Raw genomic sequence first — 26,233 nt, forward strand, 5'->3', positions numbered from 1 at the left:
TGCATTCATATTCTGCACATACGCTCTCCTGACTACCCATCCAATTCACGAGACTTGATCTTTAAGGTTTAATATTCGTGAATAACTCCGAGGGAACTCCCGATAATCGTATTGGTATAAAGATAACAACTAAGGGTGAAAGATCTCATTTGACTTTAAAATACGTGTCAAAAGGATTTGAAGTTTTGGTTCTGATTAAAAGTACACGTAGACTATTCAATAATTCTGAGTTCTAGATCTTTCCAAAACTGAATGCATGGAGATAAAGTCTTGAAATTTACTCCACTCTATTATTGGAACACAAAGATTTATTGTTGAAAATAACCATGTTACAGAAATAGCAGAAAAGAAACAAGGCGTATGTATACGTCAACCGAGGGGGGACATCCGGCCCCGACCTGAACCAACAGATAAGCAATTATATAGCAAAAGAAGATACAAAGATTATACTTCGAAGAGTATAATATACACTAGAATAGCGCTTAATCGTAACCCCTGTAGGCTCTGTCTTCTTCTCTTCTCAACTCCCAGATGCAGACCTCGGAGGAAGCAGAAGATTCATCTTCTCTGGAGGGAGGGTTGGCGCTCAAGCATTCTTCAGCATCAATATTGATGTTGTCTTGGTTGTGTGAAGTAATTTTCTTAGAAAAGCTTTCGGTGGAAGAGGCAATAGATGGTGAAAAGTTGATGGAAGCGTTCATTGTATAATGTTTGTTGAGTGGGGAGAGTGATGATAGCAAAAAGGAATCTAGGAATATCAGAAGGGACTCGGTCACTTTTTATACTCTTTCAGAGAATTGCATCATCTCAATAGGAGTTTTGTTATAAAGCAGGCACGCAGTATAACCTCTGTGTGTATTTTCAAGACGGGTACCCAATTCCGTCTGTTTTGTTATCTTATCCATATGCATGTGTACGTCAGCTCACCTTTTGTCTGTAAAAAATTCTTATCCCGGTCCTAAGTTTAGATTTTTGGGAGTGAGTCAATAGTGGGTGCATTTTCCCATATGATAGTCCTGCTGCTTCGGATCAACGCAGAAAAAGCGAAATTAATTAATTCGCTTACAACGTGGGATAAGGAGGCGCACGCATGCTTCCATAATTCACCTACGGACGTTCGGAATTCAACACAATCTTGCTACCTCGATAAGCTGCGCTCCAACCACCAGCCGTTAGAAATGCTAATTTCACCCCTTGTGGCCAAAATTATAGGCAGAGATGATTAACTCTTTAGATATCCCGGGTTGGGAATATTTGATTTCATATCTCATTAGACAAGATCACAGCCCGCATAATTGAAACTTTCGCCGAGATATCATTATCGATACCACGCTTCCAAAACCTTGTATGGATATCCCTAATTCGGTGTTTGCACAGAGCTCTTCTCTGACGGCATACCAGGGCCCATAAAGGAGTGATGATCGTATCTTGTGGGTGTAACAGTAGAACTAAATAAGGTTTTGCCGGTACCGGTGGTGTAGACTCCGGTACCGCATAATGAGTCACCTCCCCGGATTTGGTGTTTCTATGTGTCGTCTGACATTTCAGGCTGCCCTGCTCTACGGATCACTTGGGGGTGCAGAGCCAAACTGTGCCCCTCGTTTTATTATGCCAGGCGGTACTATGCAAGCTGTCATATGCAGCTCCAGGCCCACCCTTATCCCCGGATTTCGCAAGAAAGGGATTAGCCCTAAACCTTAGCAAATCTTAGGCTTGATAGGCACTGGAGCATACACCCGTGGAAATTTCAAATTATGTGTAACATGGTCTTAACAGTAGGTGAATGCGGTCCGGGGCCTTACAGTTGTCGTATCATGAACACTATGGGTATACCGTTTCTTACAACCGAAAACAGATTGCCCGTTTCAGATGAACAAGCTCCCCCAGTTTGTAAAATAGATTCATGAAACGTAGTACCACTGGACCTACAGTTATACCCCCCACCTCTACACTTATTTTAGTATGCACTTTTTACATCCATTTCCAGATGTAGCCCAGAGTCGCGTATGCACTTATTTTTCCCGGATGGTTTCATAAACTCTAGTCAACTCCTGCTTGCTGAAGTTTTCCTTGGCAAACGAAACATTGTTTTGCACTAGTAAAGTCACCGGTCCGTTAACCTCGTAGTAGATCTCGGCTTTCGTGAAGTTGTTGTACGACCTCTTGAGCATTTCCTTTGTCTTGTCGAACAAAGAGCCCGTGACGGTGGTGTGCTCACTGGATCTGATGAGCAACTCATCGGCCTTGTGCTTTTCCTCCAATTGTGCCGGGGTTGGGCTTCCGATAGCTTCGACCATGGTTGGCTCGTCCTTGGTAGGCTCTTGGATTTTAGCCAAAAACTCTGTAAAAAACTCCTTCGCTCTGATCACATACTTGTCGACGGCAGAAAACTCCGGTATCAAGAAGGAGAACTTCTGGCTCTTTAGTCTATGGAAGACGATGCGGCTAGCTTCCTCTTGCGCTTCTACTGTGTGAGCGATCACACTGCCCGGGTTGATGAGCATCGATTCCCCGCTCTTTAAGTTCATGGTAAATAATTGGCCCTGTCCACTCACAGCCAAAGTTCCCTGGCCGCTTGTAGAGATGGATGTGAAGTTGGATAAGTTCTTACCAGAGACCAAGGTCCGCAAGTTTGCGCTGGACAACTCCAAGCTCGAACCGCTCCAGGCGATGATGCTGTCTTTATTGTTCACCACCCAGGTTTGGTTCTTGACGTGTATGGTGGCAAAGGAGGCCCCGCTGATCAAGGGAGCAACCAACAACGACATTGGTTGCTCAGAGGCGGTAACCCGCTGGTACAAAAACGGGTTTCTTTTCCAGTCGTGCACGACCACTTCTGATGTCAACTGGGATAAATCACCGTTGGCCGCAATGATTGACCCACAGCGGGTGTTCAAGATCCCCGAAGCCGGAAGCAGGACGCTCAACAACGAGGCTGGCAGGCCGAGAGCGCTGAATTTGGGCACTGTTGAGTTAGTATCTGCTGAAAAGACCCTGGAAGAGTACTTACTCTCGGCAAAAGGGCCGTTTCCAGTGGATGTCGGTAAAGTGTTGATTGGCTCTGAAACGTTGTTGCCCTGTGTGGCATCCGCCACGCCGAATTGGACAAATCGCCTGACCACACACGATGTGCCATATATCCCAGAAAGAGCTGAAGACCTGTATATATACATTAGTTGGGACTCGGTTTGGAAGCCATCAATTAGTTGCATGTCTCCATGAAATACATCCACCTGTAAGCTAGGGCACTTTTGGTTGGTGCACGTGACTCGGATAATTTACACTTTCGTAGCTCATCCTGCACCGATAAAAAAGTTTTCAATCTCGGGCATATGCAGGATAGTTAGGCGTTAACTTAACTGAATATTTCCGTTCTGCTCTCACTTTTGTCTCTCCGTAAACATCATTCCAATGTCCAACTCCATTAGTGCGATTGCGCAGCACTTGGGCCATGCGGGACGTAAACAGGTGGCCCAGTCCCTTGCCGATACCAATCAGCTCGCCACGTTGTGTGACATGATTGACTCCCTCGAAGCTGACATCGTCGCTGGCGTCTACCCAGCCGTCTACCGTTTCTGTCTCGCGCAGGTCACCTCTAAAAACGATGTTGCGTCGATTCTCAGGGCCTGTACCAAAATTCCCCGATTATCACAAGACATGTTGACCCACATCGTCGACGGCGTATTGGTGAAGTACATCCAGGAGTCTTTTTCGTCTAAGTTCTTGAGTAACTTTGCAACAATTTCGCAAAAGTACGCCATCACTGGTGACTTTGAGGGCGGGGAGGTCTCTGATGAACATGTCTTGTCGTATTTGCATTTCTTGGAAAAGTTGTTCATGAACAACACTGATTTGCAAGCCGACAGCAGACTCGATAAGCTCTTGTGCTTCTATATGTGTGTGGCAGATTCCACGATTTCCACCACTGCCTCCCAGATTTTGAGATGGAGAATAGCGCAGATTATGGTTGCGGGAAACGAGGAATTCATCTGGGACGTGGTTTTTGCACTCCGAGACTCGGACCTCAAATACCATCAACATCACTCCTACGTGCTCTGGTTGCGCTACTTATCACTCTCCGCTGGTGATTTGATAAACAACACATTTTTTCAGAACTTACTCACCCAGGAATCCTACTGGGCGAGGATCCAGGCCGGATTAATCGCCTCCCACCACGAACACCGCAAGTTTGCCTTGTCGATCTTACAGTTGTCCGTCAAGGCCATCAACACTGACATTGCAAACGACTTGCTCGTGTGGAAAGTGCTGGACGAGCCGGCATGCGAGCGCAAATTAACTCAGTGGTCGAGATACACAACGTTGTATGAGGTCATGGCCATCGACACGTCTTTGCACCAGTCGCAGGCCGCCCAGAGTGAGATCATCGAGATTATCTCCTCACAAGACTCAGAAATTAGCAGCTCCTGGGGCGTAGTATTGCTCAGTACTGCCTTCAAGGCTACCATGGAGTCTGTCAGGAAGTTCGGGTTGTCCGTGTTGTTGACTATCCCCAAACATAACTTAGGGTTCTTGGGCAAAAACCAATGCGAAACCAATTTGCGATTGTTGAGGGAAGTTTTTTTGCCTTACATGATGTTGGCTCATCACTTCAAGGTCACCACCACACAGGACACCCTTGAGTGTGAGTATGGGGTGCTCTTTGCCGAGTTTATCGAGAACTTGGTAGTGCACCTCACCGATGAGCAGGATATCAGCCGCATCTTGGATATTCTTTTGGAGGTGTTGGCTGGTGCCAGAGAAGCCTACGACCCGACTAGAGCCTACATGACCCAAGGCATTGTACAAAGCTTGCACGCGTTAAACAGACCAATATTGACCGCCTCCCACCTTGAGAGGTGCTTGAAGTTGTACGAGGTGTCAGCCGAGTCCCAGGTGATTGAGTCAATGTTGCAGATCACCACATTGGAAACATTATTCTACCAGAAGGACTCGTCGTTGCTTCGGTTCTGGGAGATTGTCACCAAGTTTGTCCAGTTCAACAATGCCAAGAGCTTGGCCAACGGGTATAGCTTGATCCATGCGAATAAGGAAAGATTGGTATCATGTTTAGTGTCAACTTTCACTGCCGAAGATTTTAATCGGGCCCTCGCGCACGCCACCACGTTGGAGGTGGAGGGCACCGTGCTCTTTGTTACCTTTGCAACCTACTTAGGCTACCCATTGGACTATGCCGCAATGAAGACCTGGAATACCTATGAGTTGGTTGTCTCGGAGTTGATGGTTAGTTCCTGCGACGAAGCGGTAATTACGCCATTCCTCGAGGACTATGCTAACTATGTTCTCCAGCCATTACTTAGAAACGAGTTTTTGGGTTCCGCTGAAAAGACTCTCTCGGTCTATACCAGATTGGCCAATGTTCAGGACCGTTTGAAGGTGTTGAGATCATACTTGACTACCGCTGGTTTACAGGCGGTTTGGAACTCGCTCTTGTCTGATTTAAAGAACAAGTCCAGCCCTGACGAAGCTTCCCTTAGACTTGTCGATGCCAAATTGCAGTTCTTCGCCGCATGCACTCAATATTTTGATCACACCTTGGTTTCCTTCATCACTATGGATGTTTTGGTTGCGTTTAATGAGTTGCAGGTGCCTGTGTTGTTGAACTGTGGCGGTATAAACTACAAGAAGGACTTCTACAAAGTCAAAGACTCCTTTTTGAGTGGCTACTATAGGTTACTCTTGGCTAACATCACTTCCGAAACTCCACCCAAGCTTATTCTCGACATACTTGAACACAATCTGAACAAAGTCAACGATTATCAAAGTAACTTGATGATCTGTTCGCTTGTGGAAAAGCTCTCGCGTAGTAATATCTACACAGCGACTGAAGCCTCTAGAACGATCATTTTGATGAGTGGGATGTGGGATAATTTATTGGTTGAGAGATTGGTCTTAACCCAAAAAGACTTGCACTTGTTGTTCATCAAGACTGTGTTCTCCGTCAAAAACATGCACTTTGCCTCTCGTAACCCGGAAATTGCCACCACCTTATTGAATATTTCACAGACCCTCATAGAAAAGTCATATGCGAGAAGGTCTTTGTTGCCAACGTTGACCAAACAACTCTTGCACTACCTGTTATCAAACCCAGTTGAGTTTGATGGGAGTGAGTGGATTGGTTACGTTATAGTTGACTCATACATTCTTCAGCAACTTTCTCTCAACGTTTTCAAGTTAGAAATCGTTATTGGTGACGCCTACGACGTCCTCGTGAAGCCCAAAACTAGGCTTTACGAATCCATGTATGGTGATGAGGAAATTGCTACCCGGATAAACATCCTTGCTATGTTGAGTTCGTTAGAGCAAGGCTCACGGATGTCTTTGCAAATTTACCACTATATTTTCAGTGGTCTGTTTGACATGATTGCTCCCGTCAAGCGCACAGACGGAGGAGAGGAAATCAAGAGAATCCAGTTGTACTCGATCTTGTTACTTGTGTTGAGAAACATTGAAGATGCTGGACTAGTTAATGCCACTAAGTTCCTCGACGCGTTGCAGAAGGAACCATCGCCTTTGGCTCGTATCTACTTGGAATGGATCATTGCCTCGCAGTTCTTGAAAACCGACGAAGTTTGCGGATACTCCAAGGAGGCCCAGAAGATCTTGCACAATTTATCCAACGACAGCATCACTCCGCAGCCAACCCTAATCATTTCCTACGAGCGCATCTTGTTCATGATGGGCCAGCAGTTGTCTTTAGACCAAGAAACTGCATTCATGTCTGAGTTCTTGCACCGAGTTGTGTTGCCGTTGTGCAGCACTAATAAGGCGTTGATTAGACACTTTTCTTTGTCCTTAATGTGCTCTATCCATCCAGAGATCACCTCCAAGGGGTTGAAGATTGATGATCACCTTCTCACCATTGTCCACAGCTTGTATGATTCCACCATCCATTCGGAAGCTTTCGGCCAGTTCAGAAGCGGTGATGCTTTGTTGTGGAACATTAAGGACGATCTCAGTTTAGTAGGGCTCGCGGGCGGCGTGTTGTTGCGTGTTTCTGATAGAGATGTCGATAGTATTGGTGAGGCTGCTTTTGCGAGATATTTAAAAGAAGAGCGTGTGCGCAAATCTTTAAAGGTCAGTATTGGGAAAGACCTCTCTGCCCACTGGGTGAAGGTTGCCAAAAACGCTCTTGACCCAGCCGCTACGACAAAGGATGGTAGCAGGACCGAGCAGTCACCAATGCAGACCAAGAGTGGTGCGTGGAACACTATCATGAATGTAGACGGTGTCGCGGATGGGCAGCGTGTTTCCAGCAGCATCAAGAGAAGTGACTTGATTGTTGTAGCCTCTTTGGTGGATAAGCCTCCTAACTTGGGTGGTATCTGCCGTTTGTCCGACGTTTTGGGTGCTGGTTTATTGACCTTGGACGACTACAAGGTTACCAAGCATCCGCAGTTCAAGAACGTCGCCGTGACTGCGGACCAATGGATGCCAATGACCGAAGTCAAGGCCAAAGACATCATTTCCTTCATGAAGACGAAAAAGAAGGAAGGCTACACCTTGATCGGATTGGAGCAGACTGACAAGTCTGTGCAGTTGAACAGCGACTTGAAGTTCCCGCAGAAATCATTGATCTTGTTGGGGAGAGAAAGGGAGGGGATTCCAGGGGATTGCTTGGCTGAGTTGGACTTCTGTGTGGAGATCAAGCAGGTTGGGGTCATCAGGTCCATGAACATCCAGACCGCCACCGCCGTCATTGTGCATGCGTATACCTCGCAACATTGTTAAAGCTGGACTTGTTAGATTATGAGCTGTATAATGAGGAGTTCGCCATGTAATAACTAAAAGCATGATTAGCTCACCTGGGTATAGTTACCACGAAAAGTTATATAGGCCAATCAAAAGGTTGCATTGGAACGTAGAGTCATAGCTAAGTATTGGACTATATTTCTACGGTAGTTACAGATCCGTTTTAATTCTAGATCCTCATAATTGGTTATAGCTCTGTTTATTTTCTCCTTTCACGAATGAATACATTTATTTAATATTGTCGCATTCACTATAGAGGAATAAAGCTCCTTCCATCTTTTTTCCCCTTCACCAAAATTTGCTTAGGTACTCTAAAACCCACTTAACCCATTCACCTTTACACAAATTTGTTTATATAGAATAAAAGTTCTCGGTCCCCTGCAAGTGCATGTTTAATCATCGTTCCACGAGTAACGCATCCTAAGCATTATTAAGTACCTTGAATTCCATACTAGATATCGATAACTAACTTCTCACCGGAAACTTTACCGTTCTTAATATCATCCAACAAACCGTGGACCGCATCCAAACCGCCAGGAACGTATTTTACTGGGATGTGCTTGATATCGCCTCTGGCCAAGTATGGCTCAACCCATCTGACAAAGTTGATGCCGGCTTCTCTAGTTTCTGGGCTGGCGGGGAAGATATGGCCCCCCATTGGAAGCTCCAATCCCGAAATCTGGTATAAGAGCACCATGTCAAAGGTCACGTTCGGCTTGACTTCTTCCGGCGTAAGGAGCGGTCTGCCAGCCAAACTCACAACTATAGAGGGTCTGGTGTCAGAGACAGCCATGTTAACCATGCCGTTCGAATCTCCTTCGGAAACACAGTCAACAGCGTAGGCAATAGAGTCCTTAGCGTATGCCTTAACCTGCTCGATACAATCGTTGTCATGGTAGTCGATTACAATGTCCGCCCCGAGGTTCTTTAAATGCTGATCATGCTTCTGCGAGGCAACAACAATGATGGACTCGTAGGAACCAAAGATCTTTGCAATCTGGATCAACATCTGCCCCACGCCAGTAGCACCGCCCCAAATCAATAAAGGAGAGTCGATGGTTTTATTTCCCAACTCTGCTGGGATCCCCTTGCTCAAATGGTTGGTCAACGCCACGCCAGCGGTAAAAAGAGACACGTTCACGGAGGCTGCGCCTTCAAACGTTTCAATCTTGCCGAATGGTACATCAGCACCAGCCACATGCAACCCATCGAGCCTCAAAGCTAGCTTGTAGTCGATGATTACGTACTCCGCAAACCCGCCATTTTCTGGGTGCAACACAGAACTGCCGTGGATGGCAGAGAAGACCGCATCTCCAAGCTTGAAGCTCCGGGCAGCATTGGCCCCGAGTGCCACAACCTCACCCGCGACATCGCAGCCTACGATGGAGCCCTGTGGACCCAAACCGAAAGTAATATGCTTCCAATCCGTTGGATTGCCGGCGGCAGCCCTAACCCTGACCACCAAGCTGTTGGAATCGTAGCTAGGCATTGGAACGGCGCTTACGGCAATCTTATCGCCGCTGATGGTGGCGGCTCTGTATGTGGTTGGAAGACTCATTGTGATATAGAAAGTGTGAGGCAATGGGCCAACAGTAGGGAGTCAATGGATAATGGTTGAGAAATATCCAAATGCAGCGTAAAACTGGCTAATTGATGGTTACGTAAAGTGTCTTACATGTATAAGCCACATCGGGAGCTTTGGGGGAATTTGCCACAACTGACGCCACCCTGATGTTAATATTCGCCCTAACCGTTACTGAATGAGGAGTATAGGGATTTATCATATTTTTGGGTATTACAGATATTAAAGTTATTATTACTTACCCCTGTAACTCCCTGTATTTGATCAAATATCTGTTTAATCTGTTGGATATTTCTTATGGTATATCTAGCAATAATAGTCTCTTCAAACTAAACTAGGCTACTTTATATATAAACATATGATAGGAAAGTGCGGGTACCCACCATTATGTAATAGTCTGGAGTTATCGGTGGTTGTACTATGTCAAGGTGATATAGTATTCTTGGCGATTAAGCCTTTAACGCGGTTCTTATTGATTTCAAGGTATGCTTCCACTTAAAAATAGAATCCGAGCTTCCTTATATGTTACACATTAGGTCTATCAAATCAAAATTACTAAATCACCATACTTTTACTGACCTCCTTTGACACCCGCTTATATTAAATTACCGCAACACTCACAGTGCAACGTATTGTATGTCGTTACGGTTGGGGCTAAATTCGTATTTTTGTGCACAGCATATGTATTGTGCTACTATATCTCTATTAGTAGCTTACTACCAAATAGTAATAGAATTAGATTACTCTAACCGGTAAAATAGGTTAGTACACCTAGTATAACCCAAACTACAGATTTACAAATGGTCCACTGTAGATGCATGCACAATCCCCAGAGCATTTCCTGTATGCAGGGCAGAGCATTAAAGTCGTCATCGCCTCTCTACTTACAAACGACACGCCGGACTGAGACCTAATCGCCTGATGAGTTTGCTAGAAACAACTCCTGCGGATTGGGAGTATTTTACCAAGGGAAATGCCAACCTTTTGTTCCGATACCGCGGACCCCTCGGGAAGTACACAGACAAGCTTCTCCGCGTGCGGTTGTTCAATGACCTGCCTGATTATGTATCCACCAAGACCATCGTGCAGTATGTCAAGACCAATTTTGAAGAAAGTTTTCACAAAGAGCTATGTGAGCAAGAGCTAGTCAAGGTCTCCCCGGACTTTCTTACAGGGTTATCTGAGCGATGTGGGCATACGCTCATGTGTGACGACTACGCCCTCGTCATGCCGAACCTTCTACGCGGCGTGGTCCAGTCCGTAAAGCTCGCCAAGAACTGTATTTTGCATATCGCTCAAGAGGAGGGTAGTGAAGTGGTTACGTTAGAGTTTAAGCCCAAATGGCTCTATGATAACACCCGGATATATTGTCGTAATTGTGCCCACGGGCAGATGCAGGGCGTCCCAAGACATTTTTGCCCATTGGACTTGCTCCACATAGAAAGAGTCACAGGTGCTATAGATGACATGTTTTTGGAAATGAAAAAAGATGAAACAAAGGGTATTTTGTCCTATAAAAGCGTCTTGGTCTCATTTTTCACCAATAGCGACATTCTACACCGTTTAAAACGCATCCAATCCCGATCCACTCAATCCGTAAAAGATATTACTTCGGCAGGAGATGTTACAGAAGAGTTGAGTTTATCTATGACTTTGAGAGATGTGACTTTATTTGTGGAGATGCGCCAAGGTGGGACAGAATACTCTGAAAGCTCTGATTTGTTCCTGATTGATGGAGTGGCATTCTCGTGTAAATGCTACGTTATTGATCTTGACTTGAAGGCGAATTCCAAATTCCGTCACTGGGCGAAGACGGAACAAAAATTACAGGAGTATTACGATCGCACGGAACTGGACGCCTGGCCCGGGTGTTTCAGGAAGTGATTGGTTACGCAAAGTACATGTGATGTTTTGTTAGTGCAGTATACGGTTTCTATATTTCTTGTTAGATCCGTCAAATTTCTTAGGTTCATTAAAGACCGGTAGAATCTACCAGAACCAGACTTAGCCCATCGGGAGAAACAATGTGGGTCTATTTGAGGGAAACTTCCAAGGCCTCAAAAGCATCTCATGAGCGTATTCATAATTCCAATAAATTAGGCCCATCTGTAACATATCCCTTGTCGCTTTAGGGCTATTATATTGTAAAGTCTATTCCGTCTATATTTCATTATCTATCCCTATCTGATCTTTCTGTCTCTATTCTAGAGCAGTTTATCCGGTTTACATAGCACCGCTGGATTAAATGTACTTCTCGGTAATTATAACCCTCATAATGTTATAGTTAATTCACTATCTCGCCTATCTCTTTTAAGATATACCCTTGTCTTCTTCATCGCAATATTTGCAACCCTGAAAATCTACTGGAACCCAGATGGTCTGACTCATTTTGAATACATGGCTAAAAGCAAGACAAGCTCAGGGCGCAAACTGCAAAATTAAGAGATCTGGTTGCGTTATTTTTGTCAGCTGTCACATTCGATACAAATGAATTCTCTGTACGGATAAGTAAAAAATACAGCTTGTGTGTATCTAGCAAATTTATTGAGTTTCCGTGTTTCTGTAGCAGTTCAGTATTCCCCATTTAGTTGTAAATTTGGATACAAATGAAGAAATTCAACACTAGCGAACCGTGATGCTGACCACTGCTCTACACTGAGATTAATAATGGAGCACCAACCCGGTTACATTTTGATAGAAATCAAGATACATATATTCGCAATAATAAATGTTCCGTGATTTAGTGTGGCCCTGGGGTCTGCCTGGCAAAATCCTCGGGGCTAAACAGCATCAATCCGTTGATAGTTTCGTCAGATATGGAGAAGGGCAAAGCCATGTCAAAAGGGTTATCGAGTTCATCGCTGGGGGCAGGTGGGGAGGGGTCCAACATATGGAAACTCGCACGCTGTTCATTCGCGATTGCCAGCTGTTTGTCCTTGATGTACTTGATGACCAAAAGACAAAAGCGCTGGCAGATGAAGAAGCCGTAGAAATTGCTGAGATTCGACTTTTTGGACGACGCAAAATTGTAACCAAACTCAATGATCGCCTGTTTGTTGAACTTTAGCAACGAGCGCGAAAGCTCGGGATTCGCGGCAACCTCCGCGTAGCAAGGGTACCGCAAATTCTCCAAGTCAGTGACAGTGAATTCTCGAAGCGATTTTTCGTTTCCTTTGTTCCCAAAGTACTGCTTGTTGAACAAGATCGAGCAGCTGGTGATAAGCGAGCGGATAATGCACCGCTTCATCGACGGAAATATCACGCGCTCGGTGATGTAGTTGCTCTCCTTGTCCTCCAACATCTCCATAATATTCTCCGAAAAGCGGTGAGAGATCAACAGGTACTTCAAAAAATTATCAGTAAGGGTAGAGTCGCTCTCAAGATAAATGAGGTAGTAGGATGCCAGGATAAGGTCGAGCACTTGGTACTTGACCATGATCCACACCGCACGCGTGAGCTCGTCCGCGCCACACGGTTTGCTCCCGAGAAGCTTCTCCTCACGCATAAACTGCTCCATGCCACGGATCTTCTCCTCGATCTGCAGTACACGCACCTGTCGCGTGAGTGTCGTGTAGAATAACACACTGTCTGCAATCAATGGAGTGACGCGGTAAAAGAGATCATATGGTCGCACAACCGTCCTATCCAGCTTCGCACTGCTCCCCTTGAAGGTGCTTTTGCCATCGTCACGTTCTGTGTAGTACGACACATCGAGCGAGAGCGGGATCCCCAAGTCACAGGACTGAGTCGCATCTAAGTACAAGAGGTGCTTCCAGAGACGTTTGTGGAGCTCTACGGGGTAATCCGCGTTGGCTAGCACGATGGTTTCGGGGGATCTGTGTAACCCAAGCGTAAGAGCCATACTCATCGCCATTTTGAAGAGGAGCGATCCGTTGGACCCATCACCACCATCACCGTCATCAGGATCATGCTGCTTAAAGCTGCGGAGGAGGAGAAGTGCCTGGAGCGCCTGAAAGGAGGATTTCTCGACTGCGCGTGCGGCGCCTAAGCTGCGAAGAACGAGGCTGACGTAGTGCCGCGGGTCCGTAAACGCCGCGTCCGTATGTGCAAATGTGCGGTTCTTGTTGAAGAGGCAGCCTGTCGCGACAATCGCGAGAAGAAGCGCAATGTGCGCAAAGTCGAGGTATTTCTTGGTCACATGAATTTTCACACGGATGTCGCCCGCGTTTGTGCTTGTGTCGCCCGCGGCCCTATTGGGCGACCCGCACGACGATGCGTTTGAAGACGTTCCTGCACTACCTGTGATCCCGACAGGCTGTATAAATGTCCGAAAATTTCGGAACGTTTCCTCCTTTGAAATGTATGGATACAAATACTGCACTGAATCGAAAAACACTTCGAGCCGCTCCTGGAGAAACTCGTATCTGGGAAGAATCTGCTCCAAAAAATCTGTCATGTCCCGCACAGTGCTGCTCTTCCACGCGAGGTTATAGTCAGGCACAATCGCGCCCTGCGCCACCTTCTGCTGTTTCCACTTTTGGCGGTCCATCTTGACAAGGTAGTAGAAGGGCGCCAACACCGGGTGCAAGGACGAGTCGCAGTGGAGATTTACACGCCAACTGGTGGGCCCAAAGAAGATCACACGGTTTACCTTGGTGTGCGTAAAGGTGTACTTATTGAGATTAACCACCTTGTCGTATGCGACGAGCGGGTTGCGCTCGGGCAGGTGTGGACCGCCACGCACGTCTCCCACATCTTCTGTGTCGTGTGCATTGCCGCAACTTGATGACGGTGTGGATGCCAATGGATTGGACATGTACGGCGTGGCGCCGGGAAAGCTGGGGGTGGCAGTAGAATATCCTGGAGTTGTCAGAAGGCCGCTATCAAGCAGCAGGCGGCCGTCAGGCAGAAGACGTGGAGGTTGTGATGACACGAACGCGTGCAGCTCTTGGCTTGCGCGTGTCAACCCCTCGATTTTTTGATTCAACGCGCGCACCTCCTGCGCCGCGCGCGTGCGCTCCTGCGCCAACGCGTCGAGACACTCGTCCACCTGACTCTTTAACGTCTCCAACTCTTCGTTCTGACGCTGTTCCTTGTTGAGCACCGACACCCAGAGAGACTCGTCATACGTGCACAACCCCGCAGGGATGTTGCGCCGCTTACACGACGCACACGGCTTCTCGCGGTCGCACTTGATCTTGCGACGCCGACATGCCAGGCATGACACCGTGCTGCGGTTGCGCTTCTTACTCGAGTCTTCCTCGGGCGAGTCTTCTGAAGGGCTTCGTTTAGTTAGGTTGGTGTCTGACAGGTTCATAACGAGTTAGAATTTAGCAAGGATAGGCTCGTAGGAATGTAGGCTGATAGTGTCCAAGACGGATCAACTGGAATTAATGGTATATCGGTATGAATGGTTAATTGGGTAGATAGGAATGATCTTAGCTCCGACGATGGATTTAAAAATATAATTGGTATAGGTGAATTCACTCTGGTCGCTGGTCTTCGACTGTCTAGAGCAATGTTTGGTACAGTATCCTGTGCGCACTCTGGTCACAGTAGATCAAAGAGTCTTGTCTGAGGTACTCTCTTCTGGTAGCGGCGACTTGGAAAAATTGATGCATATATTATACTCTGAGTTAGGCCCAGAGGGAAGCTTGAGAGTCTGGTACGAGTGATTTCTGGTGGTACGCTAGGTTGGGTCAAGAGTGCGTGGGGTCGAGTGACACATACGGCAGCCAGGAATACATCCGACGAACTTTGTTATTCAAGCAGGGTGGGCCAGGGCCATGCGCAAGTTGCGCAACAGTCGCTGTCTAAATAATGCGACGCACCCTGCGGTACCTCACCCATGGCGCATAGGCCACGAATCGCAAAGCTGAACAATGTTAGACAACCGGAAATTTTGGTTGGATATCTACGACTCATAGAAAGAGAGCCCTCTCCGCGGTAATGATTCGTGCAGACTGTCCTATTGTGCATGATTTTATTCACAGATGTATGCACTGTTTCGCTAACTGTATATATACTGGAGATGTTATTGTAGTTTTAGTACCATGGACCTGTGTACCTTATATACATACAGGGTATAAGCATGTATTCCAAAATATACGGCAAACTGGCAGCATGTATGCACGGCACGAGTTAAAAGTTACGAAGGTGTATTCGATACAGCCACACCTTGTTCCACAAAGATCTATTCAAATTCTAAGTTGTTGATTTCATTCACTTTGGGATTAAGCACGATATAACTGTGTTACAACTCACACTAACATGGGCCTTTCCAGGCTTTAAATTTGCTTATTCCCTTTTCTGTGGTTTGGATCATGCTCTACACCCAAACTGGCCCCTGGTAAAGACTCAGCGCCCGGTCCAATCTTGCCAGGATATGCGTAAAATACCGATGAAGTATGCATCTGGAATTTTAACATCCGCTGCAGTTACGTATCGATTCATTTTTTTTTTTTGTTGTTCGTACATGGCCCCTCCTGACCTGGTAATTTCTCGGCAGAATAGAGTAATGTACCATAAACACGTAAGCGGCTATTTTCGTTACTGAGATTAGCCTAGAGAATAAGTTCTGTGAGACAAGGTCTATCAATAATAGTCACAAAACTTTTTCATTACCGTACGCCATCATGTACGCGGCTCCGAGAGTTGGTAAAGAAACTTTCATGTATACACCTGGTCAGACGACAGGCGCTAGTCTAGACCTTTTAGATAGGAAGCACTAGTCTGAAACAAAACCATATCCACAGTCTAAGCCAGTATTAAGTAACGCAGGAGAAAAAATCCATACATGTACGCCGCATTTAACTACTTTACTAAGGTACGCCGTACCATCCCTATTTGCCCAGTCGTACTTGCCTGGTTGACGAGCTCACCGAGGATCGCTCCAGGACGAATGAGAATATAGATACACAGCAACCTGAATCACTGAAAGTTTTCGATCCAAAGTTATTACTCGCAGTCCGAAAAGTGATCTACAATTATGTGTATAGCCAGTATTTGTTGGTCATTCACTCCCTGGAACAGGAAATGTTGGGAAATTACTAGACCATATGCACGTGTACTCTATATATGTATGTATAACAATAGTATATATACTTATAATTTCATATACATAAACATATATGCAAATGTAAAACTTACAAACACATACATGCACAATTCAATTAGAGGCAGCAACCAACAATTATATATATATGTATCTCAAATGAAACATGTTATATTGCTCCAGATTTTTAAGTTCATAACGACGTCAACCACCGTATGTTAACATCTCACAAAATCTTTTCAAAGCCTAAATATTGTTGGGAAGGGCATTGTCTCAGCGGTATCCAGCGGTTAGATGACGGTATATCGCAAGACTGTCCTTGTGGATATAGAATACCGAGATGTCATACTCTCGGAGAATAGTAGCTGGTGACATCTACAGTATAAAATAGTGTCTTTAATACAACCAGAGTAGAATGATTACGGGCTTGATGAATGCAAAAAGTGCCAGATGAGGCCAGTCGGTTGGGGGTATCTGGTTGCATGCCTATAATAACCTGCGTCCCAACAAAGTCTCCGATTACAATCTATTTATGACAACCTTCCTAGGCTCAGCACGGAACAAATGGATGAGCTGTATTGTTGACATTGGGATCTAGATTTGTTAGGTAGGGTGCCATCATAGGCCCAATTGGGTTCACATGCACTGTCTTGCTTTAGACGGTTTCCACTATTGGGATAGTTTCAAAAAATAACGATAATTAGGTCTAAACTCTTAGGTAAAATGTTATAATGGAAACTAGATTCCCTTAAAGTCAAAGACTAAAAAGCAAAGCTGCCTCGGTTCTGAGCCAGAGTAAATATCCTGTTTTATCCACCGAGTATTTTTTTTCAGAATTTTCTGAAACTATGCATAAAACTTTAACACATCAGAAAGTCACTGTTTATGTACACCTTAAATTTCGTACCTCGGGTTTAAAAAAACATCTCAGTCAACCATACCCAAGGCAATCACACATTAAACCCTTGCATATGTCTACGCGCCATACAATGTCCAACTCGGCCCAAGTCAGTGTTGTCGGTATGGACCTCAGTAGCTCTAACTCGGTCTTTACAGAGATGAATGGCACTTCCATCAACCAAGACTCTCTTTTAATCTACAAGCTCAACCTAGAAAGATCCATTATCGAATACAGCCAAGTCTTAGAGTACATATCCAATGGCCTTGAAGCAGGGGAGCACTCGTACACCGAGGTGTTGGCTCCGATCGACGGGGAAGGTAGAGAATTTTGGTGCCAAGCGTTAACGACTCCTCAGGGATCTATCAAGGTTGACATAGGCGGTGGAGTCTATATGGAGATGACAGCTTTAGACGCCCAAGCCTGGATCTTGAATACTATCAAAGATTTGGAGAATAAAATAAAAAGTACCTAGAGTGAATATTTCTATTGGCACAAACATTTGTAAGATTCAAGAAAGGATATGTCAATTGAAATCTACAGAATACTCCCAACGCCAAACGGCTTGCATTACACTAAAGTCATAAATACAAAGCTCAAGCGAAGAGAAACCCCCAAAAAACTGAGCGCGCTTTTATCAAGCAAACAAAATCTCCTGGAAAGAAATTTAGTTGGCAGCCTGGAAAGCAGCAATCTTTTCCTGGACACGGGCCTTGCGTTCAGCACCAGTCAACTTAACCTGTCTGTACTTCTTGGATTCAGCGGCGTACTGTTCCTTGGTGAACTTCTTTTCGGTTGGCTTGTGGGCTGGGTCGGCTCTGATGGCTTCGTGGGCTTCGACGTAGATGTCTTCAACGGCATCGGCGTCAATGTCGTCAGCCAAGTAACCCTTGAACAAAGTTCTGAACTTTTCTTCATCATCATCGGCCAATTCTTCCATGTACTCAGCGACGTGACCACCCATGATGTACTTTCTCAAGGTTTCAGAGTCCAACTCCTTACCTTCGATGTCCCAACCTGGGAATCTGTTGGCGGAGTGTGGAACGTACAAACCACCGTCAGAGGCACCCTTCAAGACACCAAAGATTCTGGCACCGGTGGTGGTTCTCTGCAAACCAATGTCCAAGAAGACCTTGAATGGTCTTGGACCGTCTTCAACGGCTTCGGTCAATTCGAATTCGCCTTCAACTTCTTCGACACCCTTGTAGGTTTCGTCGAGGCCCAACTTCTGCAAGGCTCTTCTGGCAACCAACAAACCGGTGGCGTAACCAGCAGACCAGTTAGTCAAACCGTGGGTAATACCGTATCTTGGCAACTCGTGGGCGTAAGCAGCGGTGAAAACAAAGTCACCGGTGATCTGGGAAGAAACAATCTGGGCAATGATGTCCTTGTTGGTGAATCTAACGACCAATCTGTACTTTGGAGAGTTGTACTTAGCCTTGTGCTGGGTCACCAATCTCTTTCTCTGGTAGTAATCAGTCTTACCCTCAGCTCTTCTACGGAAAGGAGTCTGGAAACGGGAGTGGTAAGCGGAAGTCTTCAAAGCCTTGTTGAACGCCATTTTAATATATGTTTGCTTGGGAAAAAGGCTGACAGTGCAAGAGGGAAAAAGAAGAAAGCGTTCAAATATATACGTGTGTAGAGCTCCCACAGGTGAAAACTTTTCCCCCACCGCCATTAGGCGGAAAATGAAAAATTTTCCGCACAGAGAACTGTGCATCGTGTGCGGCATCTCCTCCGGGTAACTGAGAGATGAAAAAATGTTTGATAGTCTGAAGTTTACCCAACTAGGTGCTGGAGTATACGCATCCATGTATGACTTCCCAAATAGGAAATACACTACATCTGGCCCGAGCCCACTGCCCATACCATGCTACATCGATATATTACGTCCGAGTCATAGTTACGTCACAACGTGTAGCCCCGAATTATATCTAAACCGTACTTTATTTTTCTCTAAATCTATTCTCTATATTAGAGCTCTTTGAGGGTGCTTTCGAAACACACAAAGTCCTTCCAGATCTCTTGGTCAGAATTCTTGCCGACCTTGGCTGTCAACAACTTACGTTTGTCTATGCTGAGCGAGGCAAAGCCTTTAATGACGTCGTAATCCAAAATCGGCTTGGAGTTGGAGTTATAGTTGTTAATCATAGAATCAGCGCCAAAGCGGTTCGCTCGCGGATTTAACCCACAGTGATGCAACTCCTTATCGGTGATCTGCTGTTGGAGAATGTACATTCTTCTATAGGTGGTTTCGGAAATCGGAAACACATTGTAGAAAGATCCATCAAGGTTGGAACCAACGCACTGGAACACGTTCGATTCGGGAACCCCACGGGCAATCTCCTCATTTTTGGGCAAAGATTTCAAGCAGGTGGTGGACGAATTGATGCAGAAGGAGGACTTCTGAATCAAACGTTGTCCTCCCATGGAGATGGGGTCGTCCGGGTTGTATTGCAACAAGTGTAAAATGTTGTCGTTGTCGCAGATCAAGAAGAACATGTCGTTATCGTAGACAATAAAATCGGCACAGTTGACATTGAGGTTTTGCAAATCCTTACCCAAGGTAATCATGCGGAACGGCTCAGCGTCAAACCCAACAAACTTAATACTCTTCATGGCGTCACCCAATAACAACAAGTTTCCAAAGGCCTTCAACTCGGTGACATACACGTCGGTGTCTAAAAACGCCACCGGAGTCACCGTGTTATCATCCTGCAAGTCCCTGACAATGATCTTTTGCCCCTGGGCAACGACAAATCTGCCGTTGATTTCGCACAACGAGGTCACCGCACCCTTGATCGACTCCTTGAAGATCTCCTTAAACTTGTGGTTGGTCTCAGGTCTATCCGGTTCCGGGTTGATATCGATGATTTCCATGATCTGGAAGCCACCGTTGGCCGACAAATCCTCGATTCTGTAGATACCCGTGCCAAACACAATAAGCTCTTTGAGCTTCTTATTGTGGGGCATGAATCCGTTAAATTGGTTATTTGACGGGGAGATCTCCAAGAACATTGACTCAACCTTGAGAGGAACCTCATTGTCTTCCAACTCCATCAGGTCAATGACGGTCCAGTTAATGGGAGAAACAAGCTTGATGGCGCCCTTGTACGACTTGGCGGGGGGCTTGGTTTCGTCCACACCCGGGATTGGGAGCCCGTCCTCGTCGACACAGTTGTATGGAATCTCTTTGTACGTGGCAACTACATACGTGTTAGACGTTTCGTGGTACGTGACGGACTTGACTGATTCGCTAAGCATCACTTGCTTCACTGGCCAGTTTAACGAGTAGTTAAATGAGTCGTCAATGGTGCAGATACGGGCATTCTTGTTGTCGTCGAGATACACGAACCCGTTGGTGAGCTCCTGTGAGTTGAACAACGCGAACGACAAGGCCGGCATCTTGGTGAATCTGAAAATGCGCGGAGGTGACTGCAAGGTCTTTGTGATCCAGTAGGGGAAGATACCGGACACAAAGATACACCTATGGCCGTTGACATTCGGCAAGTAGGCGAGTTTTCTCTCGATTTTGGTCCCCAACGGGTAGGCGTTCTCCGGGGCCCCGGTAATCAACAAGTTCTTTTCCTTCAAGAACTGGAAGTCGGTCCCGTCAAAGAAGAGCTTATACATTAAGATTTCCCCGCCGACGGTGAGAATGGTCAAATACTCGTCGTCCTCGTCGTCCTTCCCCAAGCTGGACAAAACGATCTGCTTGATAAACGGATCCGGCTCGTCGTTATCGTTGAAGTCAAACCAGTCCAACTTCAAGCTATTGCTCAAGCGGTTCACATGGTTGAGTTGGTAGCTCTTCTGGCGGTGCTCGCGTTCGAACGCGATGATTCTGTTATCACCGGTGACCAACATGAACACCTTGCTTTTCTGAGCGAGGTCAACCGCAGTCTTGGCGCCACCGTCGCTGCCGCGCTTCAAACTGGCCTTCAGCTTGAGCGCGTTGAAGAGTTTGGTGTCGGCAATGAACCCGTGGGTAATGAGGGTGTCTTCCAAGATACTGGGGATCTCGATCTTGAGGAAGTTCAGAGCCTTTTTTGCCTTTTTTGCCTTCTTTTGCGGGTCTCGCGTCGTCACCTCGTAAATCTGGGCCTCACCGTTGTTCAAAGTCAACAAGATGTACGCGTCGCTGACAGTGGCAGACACGATGAATTCATCCGCCTCCTCGAACTTCTGCTGCTCAATGAGCTTGAAATCGGCAGCATCAAACAAGTAGATACCACCCGCAGTGACGTGGATGATGCGCTCGTCGCTGTCAATCAAGTTGATCGTCAATGTGAACTCGTTGTTCATAAAATCCTTGCTAGTGAAGTTTTCGTACGCCTTGTTGATCAAAAAGATCTCAGATTTACTGGTGGCTGTGTCAGTGGTGATCAAGTAGCTGTTGTCGTTCTGGGTTTTTGGGGCCAAAGTCCACATACGAGACACGTCGGTGAATCGCAACGAGTGGTTAATGATGGGCTCTATGCTCGGCTGCAAGATGCTCAAGCAGCCATCGGCGCCGTAGCCGGAGGTGGTGATGATAGAGACCTCCTGGTAGTTCGGATTAGGAAGGTTGGCCTTGAACTTGGCGACACCGGTCTTAGCCATAGTAAAGTTGCCCACGGGGCCCAAGTTGATGAGTGAGTCTTGCAAGGCAAACACAATTCTCCCATCATCCAGGTTTTCGCCTAGATCGTCTTCCAAATCGTCGTCCAAATCCAAATCGTCGTCCGGCACCACGTGCGCTGACACGGAGCTGGGCGGGGCAGTTTCTTTGCCACGGCATGCCACCAACACGCTTGCACCAGTCAGGTTACCGATAAATAACAAGTCGCGACCCGCAATCTCGCCAACACGGTGGATGCACGACGGGGAGCTGATCTGGACCCCCACATAGTCGTTTGAGGGAACCGGCACAATACTCACGTTCTTAACCAAGCGGCCGTCAACCTCAAAGTGCACGACGTGGAACGCGCCGGTTTCCAAGACCATCAAGAGGTTGTTACGGTTGATCTCGGCGATCTGGCAGTTCTCAAGGCGGAGGTCCAAGGCCGCCTGGTCGCGCGTGTATTTTACCTTGGTGCCCTCATGGGCAAACACATTGAGTGCGATACTCTTGGTTGAACCGGAGGAGTCGATGTGGAGCAACGCGTTGCAGCCCACGAGCAAGCTTCCGTTGAGCGGTGTGCGCAACGGGCGAATTTCATAGAGGTCGTACGGCAAGTGGTCTACCGCCATCACCACGGTGGACGCATTTGCCGCGAGGTCAAGCGACACTACAAGATAGCTGAGGGTATCTTTAGCCTTGGGGAGATAGCCGGCCCACGAGGGCGTGCGCAGGAAGAGGATTGCAAGCGTGGGCTTCTTGTAGTTGTGCAAGAACTCTACCAGCACAATGTTCTTGATTGAGGCATCCAACTCCGCACAGTTGACAAGGAAGCTAGGCCGGGTAAACGCGTCTGAGCTGGCGGCCTCCTCATCCTCATCGTCGGCGCGCTGGAACGGCAAGACCGCCAATAAGTCGCGGTACGCGACGCACGCGCAGCTGCTATTGGGATCGACGCGCAACGTGACCATATCTGCGACCTGGTCCTCGCTGGGGCGGTCGAACGTGCGCGACTCGAACCACGAGTCATAGTAATGCAAGCTGACGGTGGTGATCTGGTGGCGCAGCGCGTCCCACCGTAAAATTGAGAGCTTTGCAAACTTTGTGTGCACCACCACATAGTCTAGGTCGGAGGCTTCCGTCGTTCGGACCTTCTGAAGCCCGAGTACTAAACCGTCGAGTTTGTATTGCGCCAAAAGCTTGAGTCGCTGGGTGGTATTGACCGTCTCTATGACCATCTCGTTGTCTAAAAACGTGTCATCGGCATTAGCTGGGGTGTAATCATCCTCAACAACCACCGCAGTCCTTTCCACAACCCGGAAAATCTGCAATAACGTCCCTTTGCTCACAAGCAAGTCGTTCTGCGCAGGGTCCGTGAAGCGGCATGTGACCGCGGTGCTCACGCTGGACGGGTCAATGAATTGGCAGTAGGCTTCCATAGCAAAGCAAAAGCGATATCGGCAAACCAGCGATCAGAAAATACCAGAGTTCAGTGGCAAATAAAAGTGTCCTGGTTAGGGAAGAGTGGCGTAAGAAGTGCTCTTAGGAAGTCTCGTTTTGCTGTATCAACCGTCCAAGATATTAGTGTAGCGATAATTTTGCGCTCTATGTGTCCTGTACGCAATCGCCAGAGACGTCGCTCCAAGGATCTCAACATTAATGAATTTCACGACTTAAGGAACTTCATGTTATACCTGTAAATTCAATTGCTTGTAAGTTTACAAGAATAATCTTCCGTGGAGAATACCTGTCAATTAGGTGTTCTAAACTGGATAATTCACGGTACATCCTGAACTTATTCTATATTCCAGCAGTCTACTTGGCCCGTTACCAATAGCCCCATTACCCTCAGCTAATAAACGCTCCCCCCCTCCCAAAATGGCCCGCAAACCCGTTGTTAAGAAGCTGGTATCGTTCCTGGACGTGATATTGGAGGCTCCCCACCCCCCAACTCTGGAGCCACCATCCGAAACCTCTCGCTCGCTCTTAAATGTACCCATCCATGCACTCCTACTCATATGGAGCTACTTCAGCTTTGGACTCACCCGTGATGTCGCCGGCACCATGGCACGCATGATTCCGAACCTAATTCTCCTCCAGATCGGCTACGCATATGTGTTGCTTTCCAAGGGCAAGACCAAAAGGACCAAGAAGAAGGGCAGAGGCAACGATAATGTGCTTATCTATGCGTCACTCTTTGTTGCATTGGTTGCATCCATTCCAATCTTTTCAGTGCTCGTGTTGTTTGGCTCCCCGTTGTACGACCATTTGAAGGAAACCTACTTGTTAGCGCTCCACTTGTCCTTTTTGATCATATATCCGTTGTTGGTTGTTTACCAGTACGATCTCGAGGTGTGGTTCAATTTGGCCACCTTTAATGTCGATTCTTTGGCTCAGAATCCGGTTTACGTATCATCCGTCGCTGCCTTTGTGGGTGCCTGGTTGGGTGTCTTTCCCATCCCGTTGGACTGGGACAGGCCGTGGCAGGCCTGGCCCATCACCTTGTTGGTGGGCAGCTACCTCGGCTACTTTGTAGGCGGAGTCGTTCACTACTTCTTATGATTTAATTTCCACGAGACCAAGGCTTTTATTTATTGGTTTTCAATATAGATCAGTTACATTGATATTACCTTAAAAAGGCATTGATATGCTACTGGAAGTTTGGTGTATCAACCCACACCGAATAGTTCTCTAGTCTGACATTTATATAAAAATCGGCAAACCGTCCAGTGCAAGTAACACCTATTTATTAGTAAAAGCCCAAAATTACTATGTAAGTATTATATCTAGGTGTATACGAGCAGAGCCAGAAGAGACGCTCTGGTCTCTCGAGATGGAGGTGTGCAACGTGTGCTCCCTGATCCCCAAGCAGCAGGCATAGCCCAAGGAGATGGCGGCAAAAGCAAAGTAGAAAGCACCGTGACAACCGGCGTTGTAACCCATCCTGATGGCATGTCTAAATGCCTCTGGTGCCTCGTTGGAGTACTCGGCGTTTTTCAAGGCCTTGAAGATGATGCTTGGGATGTTGTACTTCTCAGCCAACTCTAGTTTGGCCTTGACGATATCGTCAAAACTGCTGGCCAACTTCTTAGAGAGAAGCTGCTGGAAAATCGCAGAAGCGACTGAAACACCTAAAGTGGAGCCGGTGGATCTAAAAGCGTACTGGATGGAGGTAGTGGCAGCTTGGTGAGTGACTGGAACTGCAGAAATCAATGCAAGCAAGGTGACAGTCAAAATTGAGGAATAACCGAAGGAAGGTAAGACAATTACAAGGTACTGCCTGAGAACAGATAAATGAGGGGGTCTGGGTGATGAAGAAGACACCGATGACAGAAAGAAAGCCGATGATGGCACTAAAGCTCCAGTATTTACCGGTCTTCTGCATATAGACCCCTGTAATAATGGAACCGGAAGCACCCCCAAAGAAGTTGGAAATAGATCGCATACCATTCTGGGTAGGGTTTAACCCGATGACCGAACTAAAAAATATTGGCACATAGTAGAACACAACGTAAATGCCCATGGAGTAGAACCAGTTAGCCAAGGAAGAGCACAAGACAGTTCTGTCGGCCAAAAATCTGACCGGGATAGTTGGTTCTGGAGATACGTGGAGCTCAACATAGACGAAGGAGGATAAGAACACAACAAAGCTGGCCAAAAGAGCGGCGAATGGTCCACTCTTGTATGGGATTTCCTGACCACCCAAGGCTGCGGCTAACATGATACACCCGACAGCCAATACCATCAAGGTGGAGCCCAAGAAATCGACACGGGCAAACTTCTTCTTCACATCTGTGCCCTGGGCACCCAAACCAGGAGAGCCAATTGGCAAGTTCATGTACCGATAGACGACCCAGGCAGACACAAGAGCACACGGTGCCTGGAGCACGAAGACGGTCTTCTATCCCCATCTGTCAGAGACAATACCACCACCACTGGCGGCACCGAGACCGTAAAATAAGTTACCGATACCCTGATAGGTACCTCTATTACGTAAGGAGACGACATCGGACAAGGTGATAGTCCCAAGCGAGGTCATACCACCACCGCCGATACCAGTGATAAATCTAGCAGCAACCAAGACCAAGATATTGTCAGTGGCAGACATCAAACAACTGGCAGCGAAACAGAGGTTATAGAAGACAATCATCGATTTACGGCCAAAAATGTCAGACAACTTTCCAAATAAAGGTTGGAAAGCGGCACAGGAAAGGAGATAGGCGGTGGCGATCCAAGACATGTGGGCAACAGCGTTCAAGTCGGAAGAAATCATCATGAGCAAGGTGGTGACGACAGTGGTATCGAGAGCAGCTAAGAAGTCACCCATGAACAACGAGCCAACGACTATATATAGTTCAGCGGGAGGCA

At 46.8% G+C, this 26,233-nt stretch overlaps 11 protein-coding genes across 11 annotated transcripts; 4 read left to right on the forward strand and 7 right to left on the reverse strand.

The window, feature by feature from the left end:
• Positions 1 to 303: 303 nt before the first annotated feature.
• BABINDRAFT_160924 (uncharacterized protein) lies at positions 304 to 981 on the reverse strand. Its single transcript, XM_019128540.1, has one exon. The coding sequence runs from the start codon at positions 699 to 701 to the stop codon at positions 483 to 485; it is 219 nt and encodes a 72-aa protein (XP_018986017.1). The 5' UTR covers positions 702 to 981; the 3' UTR covers positions 304 to 482.
• A 1,031-nt stretch (positions 982 to 2,012) lies between these two features.
• Positions 2,013 to 3,173, reverse strand: BABINDRAFT_7394 (uncharacterized protein; the record flags this gene model as incomplete). The annotated part of the gene is made up of 2 exons (XM_019132620.1): positions 2,013 to 2,965; positions 3,011 to 3,173. 2 exons carry the CDS (start codon positions 3,171 to 3,173, stop codon positions 2,013 to 2,015), a joined length of 1,116 nt encoding a protein of 371 aa, XP_018986018.1.
• A 217-nt stretch (positions 3,174 to 3,390) lies between these two features.
• Positions 3,391 to 7,987, forward strand: BABINDRAFT_160926 (tRNA (guanosine(18)-2'-O)-methyltransferase). The gene has a single exon (XM_019128541.1). The coding sequence runs from the start codon at positions 3,412 to 3,414 to the stop codon at positions 7,747 to 7,749; it is 4,338 nt and encodes a 1,445-aa protein (XP_018986019.1). The 5' UTR covers positions 3,391 to 3,411; the 3' UTR covers positions 7,750 to 7,987.
• On the reverse strand, positions 7,984 to 9,663 carry BABINDRAFT_160927 (zinc-binding alcohol dehydrogenase family protein). Its single transcript, XM_019128542.1, has one exon. It carries the CDS (start codon positions 9,326 to 9,328, stop codon positions 8,222 to 8,224), a length of 1,107 nt encoding a protein of 368 aa, XP_018986020.1. The 5' UTR covers positions 9,329 to 9,663; the 3' UTR covers positions 7,984 to 8,221.
• Positions 9,664 to 10,273: 610 nt separating this feature from the next.
• Positions 10,274 to 11,236, forward strand: IPK1 (inositol pentakisphosphate 2-kinase; the record flags this gene model as incomplete). The annotated part of the gene is made up of 1 exon (XM_019132621.1): positions 10,274 to 11,236. One exon carries the CDS (start codon positions 10,274 to 10,276, stop codon positions 11,234 to 11,236), a length of 963 nt encoding a protein of 320 aa, XP_018986021.1.
• A 381-nt stretch (positions 11,237 to 11,617) lies between these two features.
• On the reverse strand, positions 11,618 to 14,851 carry BABINDRAFT_126137 (Zn(II)2Cys6 transcription factor). The gene has a single exon (XM_019126985.1). The coding sequence runs from the start codon at positions 14,628 to 14,630 to the stop codon at positions 12,093 to 12,095; it is 2,538 nt and encodes an 845-aa protein (XP_018986022.1). The 5' UTR covers positions 14,631 to 14,851; the 3' UTR covers positions 11,618 to 12,092.
• Positions 14,852 to 17,356: 2,505 nt separating this feature from the next.
• BABINDRAFT_166294 (uncharacterized protein) lies at positions 17,357 to 17,740 on the forward strand (the record flags this gene model as incomplete). The annotated part of the gene is made up of 1 exon (XM_019130417.1): positions 17,357 to 17,740. One exon carries the CDS (start codon positions 17,357 to 17,359, stop codon positions 17,738 to 17,740), a length of 384 nt encoding a protein of 127 aa, XP_018986023.1.
• Positions 17,741 to 17,932: 192 nt separating this feature from the next.
• On the reverse strand, positions 17,933 to 18,826 carry RPL5 (60S ribosomal protein uL18; the record flags this gene model as incomplete). The annotated part of the gene is made up of 1 exon (XM_019132623.1): positions 17,933 to 18,826. The coding sequence occupies one exon, from the start codon at positions 18,824 to 18,826 to the stop codon at positions 17,933 to 17,935; it is 894 nt and encodes a 297-aa protein (XP_018986024.1).
• Positions 18,827 to 19,186: 360 nt separating this feature from the next.
• Positions 19,187 to 23,406, reverse strand: BABINDRAFT_160930 (cleavage/polyadenylation factor CFT1). The gene has a single exon (XM_019128544.1). The coding sequence runs from the start codon at positions 23,302 to 23,304 to the stop codon at positions 19,240 to 19,242; it is 4,065 nt and encodes a 1,354-aa protein (XP_018986025.1). The 5' UTR covers positions 23,305 to 23,406; the 3' UTR covers positions 19,187 to 19,239.
• Positions 23,407 to 23,601: 195 nt separating this feature from the next.
• BABINDRAFT_160931 (mannose-ethanolamine phosphotransferase) lies at positions 23,602 to 24,624 on the forward strand. The gene has a single exon (XM_019128545.1). The coding sequence runs from the start codon at positions 23,744 to 23,746 to the stop codon at positions 24,425 to 24,427; it is 684 nt and encodes a 227-aa protein (XP_018986026.1). The 5' UTR covers positions 23,602 to 23,743; the 3' UTR covers positions 24,428 to 24,624.
• Positions 24,625 to 24,917: 293 nt separating this feature from the next.
• Positions 24,918 to 25,903, reverse strand: BABINDRAFT_126178 (uncharacterized protein). Its single transcript, XM_019126986.1, has one exon. The coding sequence runs from the start codon at positions 25,701 to 25,703 to the stop codon at positions 25,017 to 25,019; it is 687 nt and encodes a 228-aa protein (XP_018986027.1). The 5' UTR covers positions 25,704 to 25,903; the 3' UTR covers positions 24,918 to 25,016.
• Positions 25,904 to 26,233: the final 330 nt, after the last annotated feature.

Source organism: Babjeviella inositovora (assembly GCF_001661335.1).
Source record: "Babjeviella inositovora NRRL Y-12698 unplaced genomic scaffold BABINscaffold_4, whole genome shotgun sequence".
Classification (NCBI taxonomy): Eukaryota; Fungi; Ascomycota; class Pichiomycetes; order Serinales; genus Babjeviella; species Babjeviella inositovora.

Bases quoted from the DNA above. Each gene is read 5' to 3' on its own strand.
- BABINDRAFT_160924 (XM_019128540.1), bottom strand. From the start codon at position 701: ATGAACGCTTCCATCAACTTTTCACCATCTATTGCCTCTTCCACCGAA.
- BABINDRAFT_160926 (XM_019128541.1), top strand. From the start codon at position 3,412: ATGTCCAACTCCATTAGTGCGATTGCGCAGCACTTGGGCCATGCGGGA.
- BABINDRAFT_160927 (XM_019128542.1), bottom strand. From the start codon at position 9,328: ATGAGTCTTCCAACCACATACAGAGCCGCCACCATCAGCGGCGATAAG.
- BABINDRAFT_126137 (XM_019126985.1), bottom strand. From the start codon at position 14,630: ATGAACCTGTCAGACACCAACCTAACTAAACGAAGCCCTTCAGAAGAC.
- BABINDRAFT_160930 (XM_019128544.1), bottom strand. From the start codon at position 23,304: ATGGAAGCCTACTGCCAATTCATTGACCCGTCCAGCGTGAGCACCGCG.
- BABINDRAFT_160931 (XM_019128545.1), top strand. From the start codon at position 23,744: ATGGCCCGCAAACCCGTTGTTAAGAAGCTGGTATCGTTCCTGGACGTG.
- BABINDRAFT_126178 (XM_019126986.1), bottom strand. From the start codon at position 25,703: ATGAACTTGCCAATTGGCTCTCCTGGTTTGGGTGCCCAGGGCACAGAT.